The 18,524-nt window shown below is 41.7% G+C and overlaps 1 protein-coding gene across 2 annotated transcripts in view; it reads right to left on the bottom strand.

Moving 5' to 3' along the window:
- Positions 1 to 18,524, bottom strand: part of Slc4a4 (solute carrier family 4 (anion exchanger), member 4) — a 445,799-nt gene that overhangs the window by 419,113 nt on the left and 8,162 nt on the right. For both annotated transcript variants that reach the window (XM_030254704.1, XM_017320995.2), the window contains exon 2: positions 7,629 to 7,689. In XM_030254704.1, the coding sequence (XP_030110564.1) occupies positions 7,629 to 7,642 (14 nt within the window). In that variant the 5' untranslated portion in view covers positions 7,643 to 7,689. The remainder of the gene's footprint in view (positions 1 to 7,628; positions 7,690 to 18,524) is intronic.

Raw genomic sequence — 18,524 nt, 5'->3', positions numbered from 1 at the left:
TTAGGTCCTATTGTTGCAATCATCATGTTTAATTTCTTTTTCTTCAGGAACTATTGTGTAAAATTACTTTGGGATCTTATTAAAATTCAAGCTAATTAACCTGACCATATTTATTTTCACACTCAGATAAAATGAGTAATTCATCAGGGACATAAAACTTCAGACACAAGGGAAGTTAGGACGCCTCTGACGCAAATAGAGGCATTAGAAGAAGATGACTGGACAATTTCAAACTAACTGCTACTTTTTCCTGATACTGTAGCTGATATCCCAACATCATGTTTTGTTTTTAATTAGGGATAAAGGAGCAGTTTGGAGATATTACAGAAATCTGGTCTGATAGCAGCCAGGGTGGAAGAAGACAGCTTCATCTTGCCAATGCATTTGAGGTTTTTATTCATCTGTAAAATGCGGTGCTTGCAGAGTGAGCGCTCTCAACTCCCTTCTTGGTCTGAACTGCCAACAGTCTGTGAATGTTAAGAAATTTAGTTCTGATGAATGTGCAAAATTAGCAGGCACCTGCTACCTTCAGACAGAGAAGAATCATGTGACTTAAAAAGAACAGCATTGTTTCTGAGCCAAATCAGGTAAAGAAAGAGTTGCCCAGATTTCTCCCAGTACTGAGGGGTTTCTAGATTAGAGTTGTCAGTGCTAAAAACTGCGTAGTCCAAGGCAACCTAGGGTGACTAAACACCCTATAGATACCCCATAGATACCCCATAGACACCCTGTAGACATCCTGTAGAAAGAGCCTGAGTTTGCAAGATATAAATGAAGTTTTTAATGTTGTAAATATAGTTTATATCTTAGCACCCTGAGAGATAATACAGAATTTCCAGATTCAGGTCACACTGATGGGGCATAAAAAGTTACTTCTAAACTTATAAGTGTGTGTGTGTGTGTGTGTGTGTGTGTGTTTTACTGGGGTCCAAAATGAAGTGTTGCACATGGTAGGCGATTTGTCTTTCCACTGAGCTATCTCATCAGCCCATTTGGTTTAGTTTAGTTTAGTTTAGTTTGGTCTAATTTAGTATTTCACATAGGCCTCACTAGTCACCTAGCTGACTCTGAACTCATGCTGTAACCTAGACAGGGTTTTAATCCATAATTCCCCTGCCTTAGCCTCCCAAGTAGTTTGTTGCTTCTGCTATCAAGTCCAGATACTTCCAAAGCTTGAAGTATTCCAGTCATGGTTAGGAGATAAACTACAATCTGAAAATAAAAGGATCTATCCTTTTCCGGTCAGGAATGAGCTCAATCATGGCCATAGGAGCACTTGGGAAGGAATGTAGAGGGATACCTTCATTGGAAAGGAACCTGTGTACATAAAACAGAGCACAGGGTCCCCAATGAAGGATTTAGAGAAAGAACCCAAGGAGCTGAAGGGGTTTATAGACCTATAGGAGGAACAACAATATGAACTAACCAGTATCACCAAAGCTCCCTGGAACTAAAGCACCAACCAAAGAAAACACATGGTGGGACTCATGGCTCCAGCTGCATATGTAGCAGACGATGACCTAGTCAGTCATCAATGGGAAGAGAGGCCCTTGATCTTGTGAAGGTTCTATGCCCCAGTATAGGGGAATGCCAGGGCCAGGAAGTGGGACTGGATGGGTTGGTGAGCAGGGGAAGGGGGGAGGAAATAGAGGGGTTTTCGGAGTGGAAACTAGGAAAGGGGATAACATTTGAAATGTAATAAAGAAAATATCTAATATTTAAAAAGTTAGAAAAAAGAAGAAGAAGAAGAAGAAGAAGAAGAAGAAGAAGAAGAAGAAGAAGAAGAAGAAGAAGAAGAAGAAGAAGAAGAAGGAAAAGATGTGTTGATAAGAATTGGGCTTGCTCACAACAGTTAATCTTGATTATCAACTTAACATGATTACAAGCCTAGGCAACCAACCTCAGGGAGTGTCTGTTGGGGGACTTCCAAGGAAGTGTGGCTGACACAGGCAGGCCCTCCTTGGGGTTGAGTGACATAATGCATGGACTGGGGTCACTAGCACTTATTTCTCTCAGCTTCCTGATAGCAGATGCACCGTATTGGCTATTCCATGTCCCTGCCACAGTACTGTTCCCATCCCTACCTTCCTGAACTATACCCTCCAACCATGGGTAAAAATAAATCCTCCTGCCAAAGGTTGCTTTGCCTCTACAAAAAAGTTAAGTAAGCAATAAAATCATCGTGCATGCCTACAGGAGGGTAGGTTGGAAGAGGCCTGCAGGACAGCTCAGACTGACCCTGAGCACAGAGACTCTGTCTTATGTATATTTTTTAAAAAGTAAAATAAAATAAAATCAGCAGATTCGGGGGAAGGGAGAATCTGATTTTCTTTTCTTTCTTTTTCTTTTTCTTCTTCTTTTTTTTTTTTTTTTTTTTTTTTTTTTTGGAGATGCCACAGTAGTGACTAAAACATCCGTGCTTCAACAAGAGCAACAACAAAACACAGAGCACACAAAGAAACAGGAAAATATGCTCTGTACAAAGGGAAAACAATAAAAGCTGTTCGTTAGAAATTCATGAGGACAAAGCTGACGGGTGTATTTTTTAAAGTTGTTTAGGGTGGAAGGTGGAGCTCAGTGGTAGACTATTGTCAGACTGTTTCTCCTCAGAAATCCAGTATACGCTGGCTGGGGAGATGCTCAGTGGGTAAAAGTCCCATGCAAGCCAGGTGACGTAAGTTCAGAGCCCACACCCACATGAAAACCAGGAGCATGCAATATCTGTAATTCCAGGGCTCCTACACCAGGACCGGAGTTATCCCAAAGCTCTCAGGCCAAAGCCTAGAGTATGCCACAGCAGAGAGAGCAAGAGAGACCCTGCTTAACAAGGCAGAAAGGAGGGCCGACTTACCAAAGTTGTTCTGCAATTTCCAAGTGTGTACTGTGGTTCATATGTGCTTGTACATACATACTTCATATATACATACATACTTACATACACACACACACAGAGGCACACTCAGATGCACACACAGACATACACACTGGGGTGTGGAGGAAGAAAGACAAAAATCAAACAAAATTAAAAAAAAATAAACTTGGTTAAACCAATAGATAGAAGGCTAATAAAGTTCTAAAAGGAAAACAAGTGTTAACTAAAAGTTCAACATGTGGTCAACTGTTCTTCAAACATGACAGAAAAAAATTACAATATCACCAAAAGATGAGGTTGCTAGTCACACCAAGGATGGCCCTGCAAATAATATTAAGAGGCATTTCAGATTGAAATAAAAGGACATTAGGAGATGACTCTAACCCATACCAAGAGATAATAACTATAATAAATATAGATAATCCACAGCAACTATAAACGCTAGTATCATTTTAACTTGAGTTACAATACATCTACTGTTCTATATAATAAGCTAACTTTTTTTAAAAAATAGCAATCGTTTGTGGCTATATACCCATAGTTCATAAAAGTATAATGTTTGTGACATCAACAAATGTAAAGAATAGAGAAAAACAGTAAGGAGCAGGTTTGTAAACTATTGGTTTTAAGGTGGTATGAATTCAAATCAGTATTATAGCTTTAAAATATTTAACTATACAAATAACCTAAACATCAAAAGGAGGCAGAAACTCAAGAAAGCCCTACAGCATATATAGAAGACAATACCAAAAAGAACGGATTCCTTTATATACACACAGATTAAGTTAAATTAAATCCAGTCCAAAAGACAGAGATTAGAAGAACAGAGAAAAACCTTTTGATTGCATGCTGTCTCCAAGAAACTCTCCGTATATCCAAAGATCCCAAAATACCTACAGAGAAACCCTGCCTCAAAAAAACAAACAAACAAACAAACAAAAACACAAAGGAAGGCAGGAAGGCAGGAAGGGAGGGAGGGAGGGAGGGAGGGAGGGAGGGAGGGAGGGAGGGAGGGAGGGAGGGAGGAATTCTGATCCCATGTTTATTTAAGATGTTGAGCCAGGTGTGGTGGCACACGCCTTTAATCCCAGCACTCCGGAGGCAGAGGCAGGCGGATTTCTGAGTTCGAGGCCAGCCTGGTCTACAAAGTGAGTTCCAGGACAGCCAGGGCTATACAGAGAAACCCTGTCTCGAAAAACCAAAAAAAAAAAAAGTTGATGTTTTGTTCATCATGATTTGTTGTTGTTGTTGTTAGTGGTAGTGATGGTGGTGGTGTTGATGATGTTGTTGTTGATGATGTTGTTGCTGTTGTTGTTAGTAGTAGCGGTGGTGGTGGTGATGATGGTGGTGGTATTGATGTTGTTTGTGGTGGTGTTGATGATGTTGTTGTTGATGATGTTGTTGCTGTTGTTGTTAGTAGTAGCGGTGGTGGTGGTGATGATGGTGGTGGTGTTGATGTTGTTTGTGGTGGTGTTGATGATGTTGTTGTTGATGATGTTGTTGCTGTTGTTGTTAGTAGTAGCGGTAGTGGTGGTGATGATGGTGGTGGTGGTGGTGTTGATGTTGTTTGTGGTGGTGTTGATGATGATGGTGGTGGTGGTGGTGTTGATGTTGTTTGTGGTGGTGTTGATGATGATAGTGGTGGTGGTGTTGATGATGTTAGTGGTGGTGGTGTTGATGTTATTGGTGGTGCTGTTGATGATGTTGGTGGTGGTGGTGTTGATGTTATTGGTGGTGGTGTTGATGATGATGTTGGTGGTGGTGGTGATGATGATGTTGTTGTTGCTGCTGCTTCTGACTTTCTTTCGTCTCTAGCATACCACAGTCGCGACTCTTCCCTTTGTGGACTGACCTCAGCCATCTTTGCATCTCATCTGCTATCTGTGAGAGCAATGCCAGGGTTTTCCAGGGTTCTGTCTCTGGTCTTCTCTGTGCACACATTTCATCCACACCCTCTCAGTTGCTTCTCCTGATTGCAGACTGCTTCCCCCTCACTCTACCTCCAGTCACTACAGGCACCACAGTCCCCTAATCTAACCTAGTCCTCTGTCCCTGGCGGTTAATGGCCTATGCCTGCAACAAGTTTTCAGAAAACTGTTCTTTAATTCCAGTGAAGTACTTTACTGTGCCAAAATTTAAATATATGAATTCATCAAGAGCCATCTCCTTGCCTTCCTAATGCCAGGAAGGAAGAAAAAGCTACAGGAATCTTCCAAGACCCCCTCATCTTCCACTTTTCCCTCCTGTCACTCAAATATGCCAGAAAAATCTCAATTTTATAATCACAAGAAAGCCATTCTGTTACTTGGACTATTTCCTTAAGTCACCTCAAATTTCTACTCTGTATGTATACATATGCCTTATACATGAGCACAGCCTACAGTGCCCTTCCTTCTCGGCTTCTTGGTTGTATTAAGCTTCCCTTGCTATGGGCAACATAAAATTCGATGTCATCTTTTCTTTTAAAGCCCTTGTATGAATTATTATAACTACTCATTCTGGGTTTTTTGTTTGTTTGTTTGTTTTTTGTTTTGTTTTTTTTAGTTTTCCACACTACGTGAGGGTGAGAGATAGCTTTGCTTTGTTCTCTGTGACATATCCAATCGTAACATGGTGCCTAGCACTCCCCCGGCCCCTACTAAGTAACTGAATAAGGGAGGGCAGTCAATAATCTTCAAACACCATTCAAACAAAGTCTCCATAGTCAATGGACAACTGAGCCAATAAACAAAAGGCAGCAGACACAGATAGCTCATGTCCAGCCACGACTAGGAAGCAGCAAATTTGCAAGTCCCACCTTTGCTTAATCCTGGAGTCATCTCTTTTGCAAAATAACCTATGTTGCTTGTGTAACAGGCAGAGAACAGGCCATTTGTTGGCTTGGCTATCCTAGGCCCTCTGGGCATCTTGGCAGACCCTGTAGGGCCATCTGGCCTTTAGCATCATCCCCCCTGAAGCTCATTTCTGCTCTTCGGTGATCAAGCGCTCTGCCATTGATCTTTTCCAGGATGTGAGGTTGTACCTGCTGTTTGCTGGCACCTGCATCTCATCATAGAGTAAGTACCAAATGGCTTTGCAACCCCATGTAGAAAACATTCGAGTTCTCCAAATTCCAAAAGTACACCGTAAAGATTTGGGAAGCCCTTCTCAACAGAAGTTCACCGCATTCTGAAATGATTGTGCTCTTACAATAAGTTCAAAACAGCGCATGGGATCATACTAGACAACACTTGAAGAGGAAAATGCCTAAATCCCTGTTAAGCAATAATCACTTTCATCCTGACGACACTTATGGCTATATGCAAAACAAAGGTCAACCTTATAAAGCTAATTAATGCAAAGTAGGCTCTGAGGAAATTCACTGAAGACTTCTGGGGGTCAGGGATGACCTGGCTTGAGAAAATAAGGATTCCTACACCAACTGTATGCCAACTTTAGCACAGAACTCCCAGCTTCTTGTAGTCCCTAAAAGAGGGACAGATGACCTAAATTTACTATGCAAAATAAGTTAGAAAATAAAACAGGACTCAAGGATGCTGTTAACAACACTGCATGCAGGAATCTGTAACATTGTAGTGTGTCCTGTGACCACAAATCCTTACGTGTACTAAGAACTGAGACCCCGAAAGGTTAAGAGTCAGGCTAGGAAATTAACATCATCTATAAAACTATAAAAGCAGCCTTGGATACCATAGCATTGTAGAACTGAATGAAAACCTCCGTGAAAGCCCTTTTCTGCATCATAAAAACCATGTGCCCTGTTTATAATGTGGTGCCCAATACAGGTGCATGCGCTGCTTAATGACTGGGAACGGATCTAGGCGTGCTATCCCCACACCACACAAGATCTTACAAGCAGTATGAGTCCTTTTCCAACCCACTCTTCCTAAAGTCTTTTCCTCTAACCATAAATATGTGAAGCAGCATCTATAGAGGCAAACCAGGTTAAGACATCCTGTTAATACAGACTTTGATACCCCAGCTCCCGGCAAACGCTGACAGGAAGAAGTCCCGCCACATCTCACGAGCCTTTGCTCCACTCTCATCTTTCCTTGTCATATCCCTGAATTTTTTTTTCTTACAATCAAAAATCTACTAAAAAAAATACATGTCCTTAAAAATATAGAGATACAGTTTAGATCTTCTTTCCACAGAGGACAGAGTTACCAGCCCCTGTGATTTTTTTTTTTTTTTTTTTTGACCAGTCTGGCTAATAATTTGGTGCCAGCACCAACTGCTGGCTAGATCATCTAGTCAGCAGGATGGGGCTCACTGTTCTCTTGCTTGTGTGATTTTGGTTTTTGAACATTTAAAATTGCCAACAATCCCAAATGGTGTCTCATTACTCCTCTCCAATTCGTTTCTATTTAAAGATTAAAAACTATCATATTTGGATTGAATTTCGATAAGATGCACAAGGAATAAGCCACTGTAAGACCAAATAGATTTCTGCTTATAATGAATGGGACATAGAGTTTTATACCGAACCTCAAAAGGCACAAATGCATCTCTGTATTATTCTGTCTGTAATCATCCTCAGAAACCCTAGATGACTTACTGAGTACCCACCGCCATCACAAAGCGACTGGGAATTTAAATGAACAAGATGAGACTGACACAGCTTACAGGTTCTGAACCAGGGTAGAACACTTGCCTACGAAAACAAACGCTGCTTCTGTTCCTATCTGCTTATGGTTTATATCTTTCTTAAGTAAAGACAAAGGGGGGTTGCACTACAGACGACTTTCTTACTCACAATAGGTCAAGCATCTGTGCTCAGGTTTGTAGCCAGCAGAGGTCACAAAACAAATGGATATCTGTGAAAAGAAAAATAATGGTGGGATGTACTTCACATAACGATCTTTGGGTGGTAAAGTGATACCGGTGACCCTTAAATCCAGATCTCCCTCCCTCCCTCCCTCCTTCTACACCCAGGTTTGAGGTTTAGATTCTATTTTTCTCGCTTCTGCTGCTTTTGTTGCTGATGTCGTATAGTGTACACATTCCCATTAACTAGAAAGAGATCTAAAAATCAAGGATTTCGGCTTGGTGTAGTGGCACACACCTTAAACCCCAGCACTCGCCAGAGGGTCTCTGTGAGTTTGAAGCCAACCTGATCAACATAGTGAGTCCAGGACAGACCCTGTCTGTCTACATAGTGAGACCCTGTCACAGTAATTTTAATTAATTAAAGTATTTTTAGTTATCATTTTAACTTTCTCTTAGCATACAAAGTAATGGGTTTAATTATGACATTTGCCGATACACATATCATTATACTTTGTTGTTAACTTGCACCGCCCTCCACAAACCCACATCCTTAAACTTCTTTTACCAGGTCTCCGTCTTCTTTATCTGATTGATTGCAAAGGTTTGGTTATCTCTCCTTGCTCCCCCTTCTCCTTTCTAAACACAAGTATATCTTCCTCTCTTTTCTACTTTTATATGCATGCTTGTATATATGTTTGTGTGTGTACACATATATAGATTGAAATTTAGATTCTACATGAAGAAAAATTTATTTTTTTGTCTTTCAAAATAGAAGACTTCTTGCTAAAAAAGTATGGGAATTTTGTCTTGCAAACCTCTCCTTGTGAAAGTCTACAAATGTGCTGGACATGTGGTGCACTCTTACAGAGGTAGGAGGATCGGGAGTTCAAAGCTAGCCTTGGCTACATAGTGAGTTATAGGCTAGCCTGGTCTATAAAAGATCCTGTCTCAATGAAAAAAGTTTATAAATGTCTCTACTAATCTAATATTGGGGGTTTTGACTGTATAAATGCAAATAACCATTGTTCACATTTGTCAAAACGAAAGTTTTACTATAAGAAGATATAGAGATTTTTTTTTTACTAAAATATAGCAAAATACAAATTGGCTGAAATCCATCAACCATGATGATTTTAACTCTGTAAAAATAATTGATACTTAAAATGAGGCTTTGACTAGAAATTGTATCTGGAATATCCTTGCCAGAACTTCAGTTGATGCTTATTGTGCCCTGTATCCCTTAATAAAAGTTTCTCTTGCCAAACTGGGTTGTTCCATATACAGGCCTCAAAGACATGATAGCTACTATATAAATGCAGTTTTTTAAAAAAAGAAAGAAAGCTTATGTTGCCTAGTTTTACTACAGGTATTATTATAATTAGGAGAAGCAAGTCTACATATTGTGTATGTGTAGGAATAAACAAAAGCTAGTATTAGGAGAAAGGATATGCTGTGATTCCCAAAGTCTGTGTCTTTTTACTTGTGTTCTTATGAAAATCCAGAATACTCATAGAATAGTACTTGAGCTGGCCACAGCCTGCTGCTGACTACATGAGAATTTGGACTTTTCCCCAGCACAGCTCCCTCAGTTCATCTGCAGGATTAATGCTTTCAGAAGCTTTGAAAATCTTTCTGCAATGGGAACAGGCTGTTGTGTGGATTCCCTCATTTTCAGCATCCTCGATTCTTCCTGTATCTCTGGCTACAATTATCACAGAAGCTTTTTTGTCTTAGTAGAGTTATTCAAAATAAATAATCTCTACCAGTTACTATTTTTCTCAAGCTTGGGGGGAAAGCCACTCTGAAGAGATTCCACTTTAAGTCCTGTTGGTCTACCCACATCCCTAGCATTTTACTAGCAAGATACAACGTCATCTCTTTCAGTAGCATCTGTGTCTGTCTAACTAAGTAATATTCTCAAATAAAGCATGAAATGGTCTTTACAAAAATAACGATGAAGTCACTTAATCCCTCTAGCTACAAAGCCCTCCTACCTCAACTGATGGCCCCTCTGCTCCCTGTGTCTGTGCTTATAAACCTCTATTCGCTAAAAAGTCTTTCATCTAGGGCAACTTTTTTGTTTGTCTGTCTGTCTGCCTGTTTATGGTGTCTGACCTAGGGTACCTCTATGCAGCTTTGACTGGCTTAGGGTTTGCTGTGCCGAAGGCCTCGAACTCACAGAGATCCTCTTCCCTCTGCCTCTTGAGAGACGGGATTAAAAGTACTCATCACCATGCCCAGCTAAGTATTTCAGGATACTTTAAGTAAACACTCATGAAAGCCTCATGTCCATTAATACAGACATATGAATAGGCTGATTTAAATTGTATTGGATTTCGGGGAAATTATTCAAGTCATTCTTATAGACTATATTTCAGGGTAATTTTATAGCTCATTATTAATACTGTTTTTAGAAGATACTATATAATATAGAATGTAGAATTCCCTTGAATTAGTACAGAAGTCTTAGCACATCAAGAAGTCTAACTGGCCTGTGAAACAGGAATTAGATATTTTCCATAAGTCCCCTCCCTTGTCTTCTTCAGCACACACACACACACACACACACACACACGAGTGGAAGGTCACTGGAGACAAAAGTAGATGCATGCACAGAAGTGTGCCTTCCACTAAGCCAATAACTATTTGTCATAACAAAGATGCTCTCCATATGCCTGGCCCTGCAAGATAAGCCTTACACAAGTATTTCACTTAGCGCTCAGAATGACTATAAACTATCTATAAAAAAACTTGACACTCAGAGTTTTTTATTCAAAAATTTTTATACCATATATTTTGATCACCCCACCCCCACCCCCAGGGACTCAGAGTTATTTTAAGGCTTAGATAGAAATTTGTGTAGCTGGTAAAAAGAGGTATGTTCAAGTTCTTACCACCCCATACTCTTGCTGTCCTTAAACATTACATCTTTCTCAATCCAATTTTTTTTTAAGATCTTATCTTCAGTCATTTATTTCCGAGCCCATAACTGTGTCCTCTGTCTCCTCAAGCTGCTGTGGCTTTTAGTTCAAGTATCAATTCTTTTCCTTTGACATCAGAGCCACAGACTTGAACCCCAGGGTAATCAGAATCAGTTGCTAATAGTATAATTTTTAAGAGATAATTGAGCAAAGGGTTAACGATAAGAGAACTTAAAGTATCTACTTAGCTTATCATTGGAAATGGATCTATTCCTTGAGGTATAATCTTTTTTAAATATCTGGCATGCGGGGATGTTCATGTATGAGCAGGGGAACATGTGGTCATCAGACAACCTCGGGTGCTTCATTTTTTAACTTTGTCTGAGACTGGGTCTTCATTTGCTGGTGCACGTGCCAGGCTGACTGAGCTGGGAGCTTTGGAGACTCCCCTGTCTCCACCTCCCATCCTGCTGTAGGAACACTGAGGTTATAGATGCTGGTACTGTGTCTGACTTCACATGAGGTTCCAAGGACTCAAACTCAGGTTCCCATGTTCAAACAGCAATTGCTGTTTTCACTGAGCCATGCCCCCTGTCAAATACAGTCCTTATAGTAGTTATAAACGAATGAATTACACTTAATATATGGATATCAAAAAACATAAGTGTGAATGGAGAAATAAAGTTGGAATATGTCATATAGATAAAGATACCATGTGTGTATGGTTTTTTGTTGGTGGTGGTTTTTTGGAGTTTTTTGTGTATGTTTTAAATATATAAAATAATGGTGGACAATAATATCGATATACCCACTCATATAAAACATATTAAAGTACTGATTGGTAGGGGAAAGTTCTTGTTAAGGGTGAGTCATTATTTATAGGGTAATTAAAGAGTTATGGCTCTAATAATAAACAAAAGGACATTGACTATGTAGTAATGTATTAATTTTAAAATATTTAAAATGGCCCACAGAGATGGTGCAGTGGTTAAAAGCACTAGCAGCTATTGCAAAAGACCTGGGTTCAGGTCTCAGCACCCACATGGTGGCTAACAGCCATCTGTAACTCCAGTTCCAGGAGATTCAACCCCCTCTTCTGACCTCCATGGGCACCAAGCACATATGTGGTGCATACACATACCTCAGGCAAAACGTTCAACAACTAAAATGGAATAAATCAGTCATAAAAAAAAAAATAAAAACACTAAGGAAAGACACCATAAAGTTGCCCTTTGTTCAATATAAGTGGTTCATATATGGCATTAGTCACTAGCATTTCTTGAATGTTTAAAGTGTTTTCTTTCAACACAATTTTCTGATGTTTAATGGAGATAAATGATACATACATACACGCATACACACACACACACACACACACACACACACACACACATGGAAGAGGCTGACAGAAGCCTCACCACTGACCACTGCCATTGGTGGCTGTTGTCAGCAGTCTAGTTAGGGAGAATGAGATAGTAAAGCAATGATGAGACAAAGCCGCCGGGTGAAGAGATGTGATGTCCTCACAGGGAAGGGAGCCATTTGCAAATGAAGTGTTTGAAGCTTGAACTGTGGTACCTAGCTGCAAGTGACAAGTCCCTTGGCTAGGGTGGAGATGATTGATAAATAGACCCAAGTTAAGAGAGTAAGAGGACCCGTGTCCCTGAATCCCAGCTATCGAATATAATCTATTAGAATAGATTGAAATTCCTTGAGCAGATCATCCTGAGAAAATAATTAAATCTAACCCCAATTAGATCTCACATATATGTGGTTCTGTCCCAAATAAGCTACAGATAATGAACAACAGCAACATTTATCCAAGGGAGCAATGAACCCTGCATAGTGAATTCAGAAAAGGGGATCTAAGAGAGGCAGTAAAATTAGCGGCTGGGCATTCTGATAGTATGTTTGCGCTCAGGTGTATATGAACTACAGCTGCCTGGAAACTTAGAACATTTAGGACAGAGGCCTTCCCACTACTCTCAGAAACGCTGTTGTTTTCAAATGCAAAACTGGCCCAGATGTTAGCATGAATCCCAAATGAGAGAAGGTAGCAGAGTCTACTAGACTGTAGGAATTGCAAGCTCAGAATTCCAACAGGATGGGGCCAGCAGCTAATTTAAGCCGCAGCTAGGAGCAGCAAACTTTATGCAGAAGCAGCAGCTGCATTTTGCGCTTTAAGGCTAGCAAATCCTGTTCTCAGACCCTCTTTGTCAAGCTAGAACAAGGAAGCATGGTGGGTTGGGGTGGCTGGAACAGGAGCTGCAGCAGGACAGCTGAGAAAGTGTGGGGAAAGCCTGCACCTGTGCAGCCACAGCTATCCTCTGAATCTGCAGAAACCTCTGAAAGCTGCAGGGTTGGCAGCTGTGGCCACTGGGTTTGGGAAGGACAAGCGGTGAGCCTGAGCTGGCTCGCGGGCTCTGCACGGATGGACAAAAGCAATTTGTTAGAACTCCTACTCCTAACAGCAGCGCCAGCAAGAGATGCCAATGTGTTTGTGCTCTCAGGGCGGGAGAGGCGGAGATACTCAAATCATGGCAGTTTGGTGCTGTGAACTCGGGCATTTATGAAAAACTTCAAACTCCAAAGTTAAAGAACACATAATAGAATAAACACACGTTTGAATTAGATCATTTTCTCAACACATTTATATCCTTCTAAGATACAGAATCATAGAGGGGTTTTAATTAAGAAAAGAATGGAGGGGGGTAATTCAAGAAACTGCAAATGATTCGTGGTCACTTATAAATACTCTGTGATGACAAGGTCTTTAATTATAACCAATGATAAGCATGTCATACTGCAGTCTGGAGTTTCAAGAGGAACCTAGTGATGTAACTAGAATTTCATTCTGCAGATAAAAAGTATAAAAGAAGGGGGTTGGGGACAGACTGCTCAGAGGAGGAACTGCCAAGCTGATAAATCCAGGTGAGACCAGGATTTGCTGGGCACTGACCTCACCGTTTGACCTCACAGTTAGCTTTAAATCTCTAGCTGGTCCCACTGATCACATATATCCATCAGTGCAAGCAATCTCCAACTCATTTGAGTATGCGAAGGCGAAATAATCAAATGAGAATGACAGCAGGGGTGGGGGTGGGGGGACCACCTGTGATCCTTTTGAGGCACTGTTGGGACTTGTCTGGCAACATCTGTGTGACCCTGAGGAAACTGAAAATACCCTTCTCCATAGCCCCACCTCGGGAAGCACTCAATAACGGGGGCCTGGAAGACACAGATGCACCTTACCTAGCTTCCTGTCCATCTCAGGAACCATGCCGTCTTCCCTGAGAGAGCCCCCTCTGGCTGAAGAACTCCCATCCGCTGACCTCTAGAAGAGCAGCCAAGGGGTGTGTACAAGCTGACCTGCTGCCTCAGCACTGCCTCCTGACAGAGGCATAGGGACCACATGGGCTGTCTTCCTGAGTCAGGCACAGGTGTAAACACAAGTAAGCCTCACCGTGAAGGACCACATGGGGACCAGGAAAGACGCATGCAGGCTGCACTCCTGCTGTCAAGGTAACAGCTATCTTTGATTCCTGGCAACAGGATCCTGCGGGGCCTGCCCTCTGAGACACTGAGGGATTTGCCAGACTCTCCCGCTAGGGAGGTCACTGCCATCCAAAGGGTTGGTCAATGCATTTGTCCCCTCCAGAGAGGGGTGTTGCTGGCAGCCTACAGCAGATTGTCAGCATATTCTCCTGTGAATGACACAGCCCCAGCGTCCTCTCTTCCTACTTCCAGTAAATGCTTGCTACTCAGAAAGGAGTCTGCCTCCAGACAGTGACAACTGATAAGTTGCTGGCATTCTGGCCTTCTTGAAAAGTGATCCATAGAAAATCGAAGCAGTTCCTTCAAGGAATTCAAATCCTATTCTCTGAGGCTCTAGCCACCCTTGAAGGTCATCCCTACCTGCAAAATTTTGAATGAAGTAGCTTACCTGGTATTCAAAGCAATACTGGACACATTCTTCTGGTCAGACATAGATGCCCTTACTCAGTTGCATGTGTGTGCTGTGTATGTGTCTAAGGAAGATAAATGGTAAGACTGCAGGAGAGGCTGACCCCATTAAAAGAACTCAACTGTCCTTGCTTTCCCAGGAGGCATCTCACAAGTAATGACAGCCACAGATAGTTTGGCTACGGGACAGTAAACGTTTTCTGGCTCTCTAAGATGACTCAGACTCCCCGCCTTGCCATGGGAGCACCTGTGCATAATCCAAGAATAAACAACATCATGTTATAATTCCATGCCTTGGTGTGAAATCATTACAGAAGACAAAGCTAGACATATAAAATGTGGCTGCAGGTAAAGAAATAACTCAGCAGCTAAAAGCGCTGCTCATTCAGAGGACTTGGGTTGGATTCCCAGCTCCCACAACAGAGCTAAGAACAGTCCGTTACTCCAGCTCCAAGGGATCCAATACACTCTTCTAACCTCCACAGATACCAGACACATGTGGTGCAGAGACAAACATCCAGGCAAAACACCAAGATATAAAATAAAAATAAATCACTAAAGAAGAATATTCAGAGCCTTCATTACAAAGGTCTCATGGGCCTGGAGAGATGCCTTATGGGTTAAGAGCACTGACTGCTCTTCCAGAGGTCCTGAGTTCAATTCCCAGCAACCACATGGTGGCTCACAACCATCTGTGATAGGATCTGATGCCCTCTTCTGGTGTGTCTGAAGACAGCTACAGTGTAGTCATATACATAAAACAAATAAATCTTAAAAAAAAAAAAGTCTCATGATGTGAAATGGTGCTAACTTTCTAAATACTATGTAAAGAAGAACTTAGAGAGGTAGCCTACACGGTCCTCTCTAGTAGATGCTGAAAGAAATTCAAAGGGGTATATATTCTAGAATTCAATATGGCAGAGGCTGTCAACAAAGTTGCTGAACTTGTGAGTACGTATTGCCCGAATGGAAGAGCACTGAGAGTCAAAGAATCTTCTGGCAGTGAACGCACCAGGAAAGCCATGCAAAAGGATGGAGGAACTGGAAAGTGTGGGATCTGCAGCAAATTCAGATCATAAAGAAGTATGTCATATGGGCGGTATGGTGGCCATAGGAAGTATTCCAGCAGATGGGAAAGTCATAGAAATGGGAACCATGACTATAGGAGTCGTGAAGCTGTGCACGCTCTGTATCTATGTTTAATAGCCAACTGCTAATTGGTACACCAATGCACACCACAGAGGATGAGCATCCCCTACCATAGGATGCTTTTTCCCCATCTTGAATGCCCACAGCAACTTCCTGTGGGCTGGTTGGCCCTGGTCTGTGGATAGGACTGGAGGGGATAAGGGGGCAAGGAAGGGGCAGCCGGTGGATGCAAATTGCCTGCATAAAGCTAATGACATGGTAAGTATAGCATGCAGGAACAGGGATGGATAGCGTGGGATTTAGAATAAGTAAAATTGAAGATACGGAGACATCTTTAAGTGGTGCTTATGACAACATGGGGCAGGGGTGTTTGGATTTGAGATGAGAGAGTGGACTGGATAACAAGATGGAGTGTGTTGTGGGTGAAGGATTTGAGAGATGCTGCCAGAAAGGGGATGGAAATGTCTCCAAGCTTTGGCAAGCCCTTCAGCAGAGGAATGGAAATAGTAATCGGTGCTCTGAAGTGAGGAGAGAACGTGGCAAAGCAGAGAGGACTGAGTGGCAGAGACAGCAACCCAGAATCCAGGGAGTCGACCCTGGCAATGACTGCATTAGGGGTGCTGGCAGGAAATAGATGGATACAGGCCTAAACCATGGCATGGATGAAGTAGTCTTCTAGAGCAAGTACAGTAGATTGCCCTGGTCTGCATGGGCTCAGTCAAGCACATGGGCTCCAGGGTTGATGGCAGAGCATCTAGTATTGAGTATATGGGCCAATCCATGCAATAAATTGGCTCGGCCAACATCAGCTTTAGTATGGAGCACATGAATGTGCCCATTAGCTGCATGGGTCAACCCATTGAATATACAGAATCTTGTAGAATCTTGTATGAAGTGCATGGGCCTGAGTAGGGAAGACATGCACGCATAGGTGTGGGGTAGGCCTAAAGATTGTGAGACCCAGGATGAATGGTATGCTAATTACATGGAGTATGTGAAAATATCTGGGCCAAAAGAGTCAAGTACACAGACCCAGGCCTGGGTATAAACACTGAATGCTCAGGTCTAATTAAATGAGTAACGTAGTGCCAGCATTCCCTGTGCTGTTGAGATGGCGTGTGACAATTCATCGGTTACTTACTTTTGGCAAAGCCAGAGGCCATGTTTCTGGGGTGACAGACATGAGAAATCTCTTAGGTGGAAATGCTAAAGGACACAATCAACAAACATGGCAATCCACGATATTCTAACATCAAGATGGAAAACAGGAAATCCTGGGAGAGACACCCGCATCTCCACGTTTATCGCAACAATACGCAATATAGCTGAACCATAGAATCATCCTATATGTCCATCTACAGATGAATAAATATAAATTTGTGAAGTTTTATCACTTATTATAAATTTATTATTATAAAATTTAGCATTTGTTTATTTCTAAAAAGAGTGAAATGATGTCAAAGGAAAATTAATGCAGCTTGAGGCAGTCATATTAAGCAAAACAAGTTAGCCCAGGTCTGCTTTGGTACGTAAAATATTCACCTCTGCCCCTTGTCTGGGTTCTGAAACTAAACACAGACCACAGTGCTCCTTATTCCAACTTTTCTTTGCATATGCTATATTTTCTATACAGTACAGGTTCTCATTTTCTTATGGTTTCTAAGATCTCAGCTCACCAAGACTTTCCCAAGTAATGGGATGAAAAGGCCTAGCCCATCTGGACATCCATTCTTGAGATACACACTTTATTAACAAACATATCTGGGCTGCTTTGCCTTAATATATTTGACATACTTGATACTTGGTAAATAGATTTTTTTTTTTTTTTGCCTATGAACGTATAGAAAACTCTCAACAACTCTCTCTCTCTCTTTTGGGAAGAAATTAGAGTAGGAGGAGTTAGGCAGTGAGAAATGAGGTCGGAGATTATAAAGAATCTTATAAGCAAGGCCTTTTGTCTGATCAAAAGGAAAGACTAAGGATGGCATTGCATTTCCTTTGCCTTGGTGTAGAAGGGAGTCCTTTCTTTCCATCTGGGATGAAGTGGAAGGAACAGACACCACAATTTCAGCAAAGAAGAGACGAGTCCTGGTGAATCAGACTGCAAAATCCACACTAAGACAAAAACATGTGGCTACCACCGTTTTTATCCAAAACCATTGCTAACAGCAGGCTGCCGTTCTTCTATCGAAGAGCAGCCACCTCCCTGTTTTCTCATCAGGTTAATAGGAATCTGGTCTAAAGGCTGCCAACCATGGGCTAAAAGTAGCACAAACATGCACACACGGAGGGTGCCACTGGCTAGAGATCCCCAGATATTTTCCTTCTCAGTTTTGTTTGTTGCAGGTCCCGCTGGTTGAGTTGGAGCCCTATCACTTGATAACTGTGTCAGAGTGGAGGAGTTCCTCCTCCAGTGTCTGTATTCCCAGCCGTGCCTCCTTTCTCCAATCAAGCAACTGGGATAAGTCTCCAACAGAGCTTGTTGTCTTCCCTACCTCTCCTTTTTCTCTTCTCCTCTCCACCCTCCCCTCCCCCTCTCTGTCTTCCTCTTCCCTCCTCTCTCCCTCCCTCCTTTCCTCTCATCTTTCAAATAATAGTTGCCACATCCTGAGCCTAAAACTTTCCAGAAATGGGGTTAGTGAGTGTCTTTACAATGGCTCATTTTAATAGTAAATTAGGTACAAAGAGCCTCTGTTTTGAACAATATGAAGGTTGTTCCAGGGAGTCCATATTTTAGGCAATTCTCTTTCTAGTGAAATACTTCTGCGGTCACTTCTATAAACAGATGAAAACTACTTTGTTTTTCAAAACAGATGCTAGTCGGGGGAATACATGGGAACTCTACCAGC

The sequence above is a fragment of the Mus musculus genome, chromosome 5 (assembly GCF_000001635.26).
Source record: "Mus musculus strain C57BL/6J chromosome 5, GRCm38.p6 C57BL/6J".
Classification (NCBI taxonomy): domain Eukaryota; kingdom Metazoa; phylum Chordata; class Mammalia; order Rodentia; family Muridae; genus Mus; species Mus musculus.
The sequence above is the reverse complement of the archived record's forward strand: the minus strand, read 5'-3'. Positions and strand labels throughout refer to the sequence as shown.